The sequence below is a fragment of the Orycteropus afer genome, unplaced genomic scaffold (assembly GCF_000298275.1).
Source record: "Orycteropus afer afer isolate SDZICR_OR568_19922 unplaced genomic scaffold, OryAfe1.0 scaffold00061, whole genome shotgun sequence".
NCBI classification, from domain to species: Eukaryota; Metazoa; Chordata; class Mammalia; order Tubulidentata; family Orycteropodidae; genus Orycteropus; species Orycteropus afer.
The window spans coordinates 1,149,225-1,153,251 of NW_006921648.1; the positions used below are offsets into that span (position 1 = coordinate 1,149,225).

Genomic DNA, 4,027 nt, shown 5'->3' on the forward strand with positions numbered 1-4,027 from the left:
GGGGGGCGGGGCGCCAGCCCCGCATCCGGCCCCCCCAATCCTGCGGGCAGGTGTGACATCACACCTCGGCGGGCTCCCCCGACGCGGGGCCGCCCTGTTTGTGGGTGGCGGGCGCGGCATCGGGACCAGGGGACCCAGTCCCCGCGAAGGCGCACGGTCTTCGCCTTGGTGATGGCTTGGCCTGCGCGGAGACAGGTGGGTCTGGGCCGGGGTAGGTGCTTCCGGTTACAGCTGCCCGCGGTTTCCCAACAGCGCCATCAGCTGTGTGGGCTGGCTGGGAGGGCGAGGCTGCGGGTTGGTACTGAGTGCAAGGGACGGAGCCCGGACGCAGTGTGGAAGCGGGGCCTCAGAGCGGGTGTCGGGGACGCTCTGTGCGGTACGGGCACAATGAGGGTCCGTGCTTTGAGGGGCTGTCACGGGCCGTACCCACGTAGGAGCTTGGGTCTTTTTGTTCCTTGGGGGAGAGTCTTCCAGCTCTGGCCTTAGTGGGTGACTTGACATTCTCTTCTTGGAATTGGGGGGCTGCCTTGGGTGTGCGGGAGGGGACTTCTGGGGTTCTCGGCGGCCCCCTGTTGTTGAGGTGACATTGGGACTCCCTTAAGCGGGGTTGGCTCTTGCAGTCTTGGGGTGTCAAGTGCAGTGAGAATCTGGGAGCAGGGGCGGAGGGCCGCAAGTCCCAGGCGGGCTGCAGCCCCCGGAGACTGGTCTGGCCTGGTCTGGGCTTCGTCAGGTAGGTCTGGTTCTGGGTCTGATGACCCCGCCCTGCCCCGCCTTACCTGTGGGCCCTGGAGGCTCCCATGCAGGTATGTGGAGGGTTTGAACTCCAAACACAGCCCCTGCTGACTGTAAACACCTGTGCGTGGGGGTTTGGGGGCTGTGCTCTGGGGGGGCCCCTGCCTGGGCTTGCCTGGTGCTCACGTGCCGCTGAGTGAGCGCTGCCCTCGCTGTCATGCATCAGAAGGGGCTCATTTGTGGCGGCAGAAGTTCCCCTTCTCTCCCAGGCCACGCCTGCTCTATCCACAGCTTGGGGGGCAGCCTGTTTGGAGCTCCTCCGCCCCCCACTCCCCTGCCCCCAGCCTTTCCTGCTGCTTTCTGCCAGAAGCCTGCTGGAGGGGAGGCTTTGCCACCTGTGGCCCCCGTGTGGCTGCCTTCATTCATTCACTTCGCTCCTGATTGAGCTGCGCGTGCAGCAGGGCAGAGACGTCCGTGAGCAAACACGATACCTGCTTTGTGAACTGGGGCATCCTTCCTGTCCCTGTCTGCTCCCCAAGCCCTTTCCCAAACCAGCTCCCTGTCCCCTCTCTGTCCAGAGCCTGCAGGGTGCTTTCGCTTGGAGTCTGAACAGGCTGTCATGCTTCCCTGGCTCCGAGCACTGGGGCCTGCCTGCTCCTGTGGGCCCCCACGGGCTCCTCTGCATGTGCCCTCGGCCCTGGTCCCCTAGCCACACACAGGCCCCACGAGAGCCACCTTCTTACTGGGCCAGTTGAGTCGCTTTCTGACTTCGCTTCTGCCTGTGCACGTGGCCATTCTGCGGGCTGGCCTTCCTCTTCTGTGCCCAGCTCTGAATGGGTCCTGACAGCCCCGGCTGACCCCAGCTCTTCCCCGCACCCCGGCCTTAGCCTCCGTGGGCCTGGCTGGTCGGCTTCAAACCCAGCGAGGTCCCGGCCCATCTTTGCCCTGCTTCCACCTCATATCCAGCTTCCCCTTTTCTGTCCATTGTGACAAAACTCCGGCACATGTTTCTTCATCACGTCTTCCATGAACACAGCCACTGCTCTTTTTCCGCATTTTCTGACTTCCTCGCTGCCAGGGTGCCCTTTGAGTGGGGCATGTGTTCCTGGAACTGCCTCCCAGCCTTCCGGAGACTGCTGGGGGTAAATGGCTCTTAGCTCTCCCGTTGCCCTGCTCCCCCGCTCCGTGGTCATACGAGCTCTTGCCTTTATCTCTCTTCGAGCCCCGGCATCTCCTGCTGCCCTAGTCGTGAGGGGCCCCTCGTGCCAGGATTCTGTCTCCCAGTGGCAGCTGGTCCCCAAGATGTGTTTGTGGAGGGCGAGCTGCGGGCCAGGCCTCCGAAGGTGGGCCCGGGCCAAGGGTGCTGGTGCCTGTGCCCAGGAGGGGCCTCCAGCCCCCAACCCGTCCTGTGTGAGGTCTCTGCTCTGTCTTCCTGGGATGTCCCCCACACCTTCACCCCTCCACGTGAGCATCACCACCGGCACCTGTCTTAGGGCCCAGATCAACAGGTAGAACGTGTGCCAGCCCTGGCCCCCCAGTGCTCACATGACCGTGGTAGAGTTACCAGTGCAGCCTCCCCTCAGCGGCACGGCGCACCCGGGGGCACCCTGGAAGGGCAGGCAGAAGCCAGCCGGCCTCCTATGGCTGCCCATGTGTATGGAGTTGGGCCCTCTGGAGTGGCCCTGGTGCTGGTCTGGGCTTTGGACTCTCAGCCAGGCCTGGACAACTGGAGGCCGCCATGCCCGTCAGGTGGTCTCTGCTGCTGCTTCGGTCTGGGCCCCTAGGAATGCCTCTGGGGGACGAGCAGACCCCCAGGTCTCCAAACAGAACCACAGCCTCTTCTGGGCCTACCCTGTGCTTTGGAGAAGAGCCTCTGACCTGTCAAGTGCCCCGGGGGCCAGCCCTCCCACCTGAGGCGGCTCTGTGGCACGCTGGCCTTGGGTGGCAACCTGAGGGCCACCCTGTCTGACACCCAGGCTGCTGACCAGGACGCAGCTCCGGCTTTTTCGGACTGACTGCTGGGGCCCATTTTCCCCTGGGACTGCGCAGCCAGAGGGGTTCTGGTGCCACCTGCTGGGGACAGGTGGCAGAGCCTCCTTGAGAGGAACAGGCTTGGGGCGGCGGGGGAGCAGGAGCCTCAGCTCTGCCGGCCCCCGGAAGGGGCCTCTGGAAGGAAGCTTGGGACCGGGTGCTGGGCCTCCCGAGGGCCTGCCCTGCTGGCTGCCTGACAGCTGCCCTGCTCGAATTGGCCCTCGCCTTGTGCTGGGCCGTCCCCCGGGGTGCTGGCCTCAGGCAGCCGCCCCTCCCCTGGGCTGACCTTGTCTCTCCCCACAGCCCTGGGTGCTGCCTATGGCACCGCCAAGAGCGGCACTGGCATTGCAGCCATGTCCGTCATGCGGCCGGAGCTGATCATGAGGTCCATCATCCCTGTGGTCATGGCCGGCATCATAGCCATCTACGGCCTGGTGGTGGCCGTGCTCATCGCCAACTCCCTGAATGACAACATCACCCTCTACAAGTGAGTGCCCGGCCCTCCCGATCCTGTCCTGTAGGGGGCCCCACAGGGCGGGGGGCACTGGGCGTGGGGTGGGGTGGGGTGGGGGGCTGCGGTGGCCGTGGCCAGCTGCCTCTGCCCCGCTGCTGATGTCCACCCTGTCTTTCTCTCCCAGGAGTTTCCTGCAGCTGGGCGCCGGCCTGAGCGTGGGCCTGAGTGGGCTGGCAGCCGGCTTTGCCATCGGCATCGTGGGTGACGCGGGCGTGCGGGGCACGGCCCAGCAGCCCCGGCTGTTCGTGGGCATGATCCTGATCCTTATCTTCGCTGAGGTGCTGGGGCTGTACGGGCTCATTGTCGCCCTCATCCTGTCCACAAAGTAGCCCCTGCGCCCTGCCGCCACAGAGCACCGTGTAAAGACCACCCCTCCTCATTCCAGAACGAGCTGCCTGACACCCACACGCACGGGGCCGCTGCCCTCTCAGTAGTTGGTCTTGTAAATGCGCAGTGTCCTAGTGCCCCTGTCTGTTGCCCGCCCCGCCCCGTGCCGTGGACATCCGGCCCCTTCCCCTAGGAGCAGGCCCCGGCCGCCCCCGAGTGCTGTGTAGGAGGATGAATTAGACGTGTCATTTTCTCTTCACTGGATGTTTATTTATAAAAGATTTGACCTGTTCATACGTCTGTGGAGCAGCCCTCGTCTCCCACTCTAGTAATCTTAGGTAGCGTGTTGCGTTGGGGGTCCTGTCCGCTGACTCACGTGGATGTCACCCTGCCCTCCGCTCGGGCTGCCGGGGAGGGCGGTGT

General features: G+C 64.8%; 1 protein-coding gene across 1 annotated transcript in view; it reads left to right on the forward strand.

Moving 5' to 3' along the window:
• Window positions 1-3,606, forward strand: part of ATP6V0C (ATPase H+ transporting V0 subunit c) — a 4,084-nt gene extending 478 nt beyond the window's left edge. Inside the window, exons 2-3 of the mRNA XM_007939542.1 lie at window positions 3,067-3,250; window positions 3,402-3,606. Of these exons, the coding sequence (XP_007937733.1) occupies window positions 3,067-3,250; window positions 3,402-3,606 (389 nt within the window). The remainder of the gene's footprint in view (window positions 1-3,066; window positions 3,251-3,401) is intronic.
• Window positions 3,607-4,027: the final 421 nt, after the last annotated feature.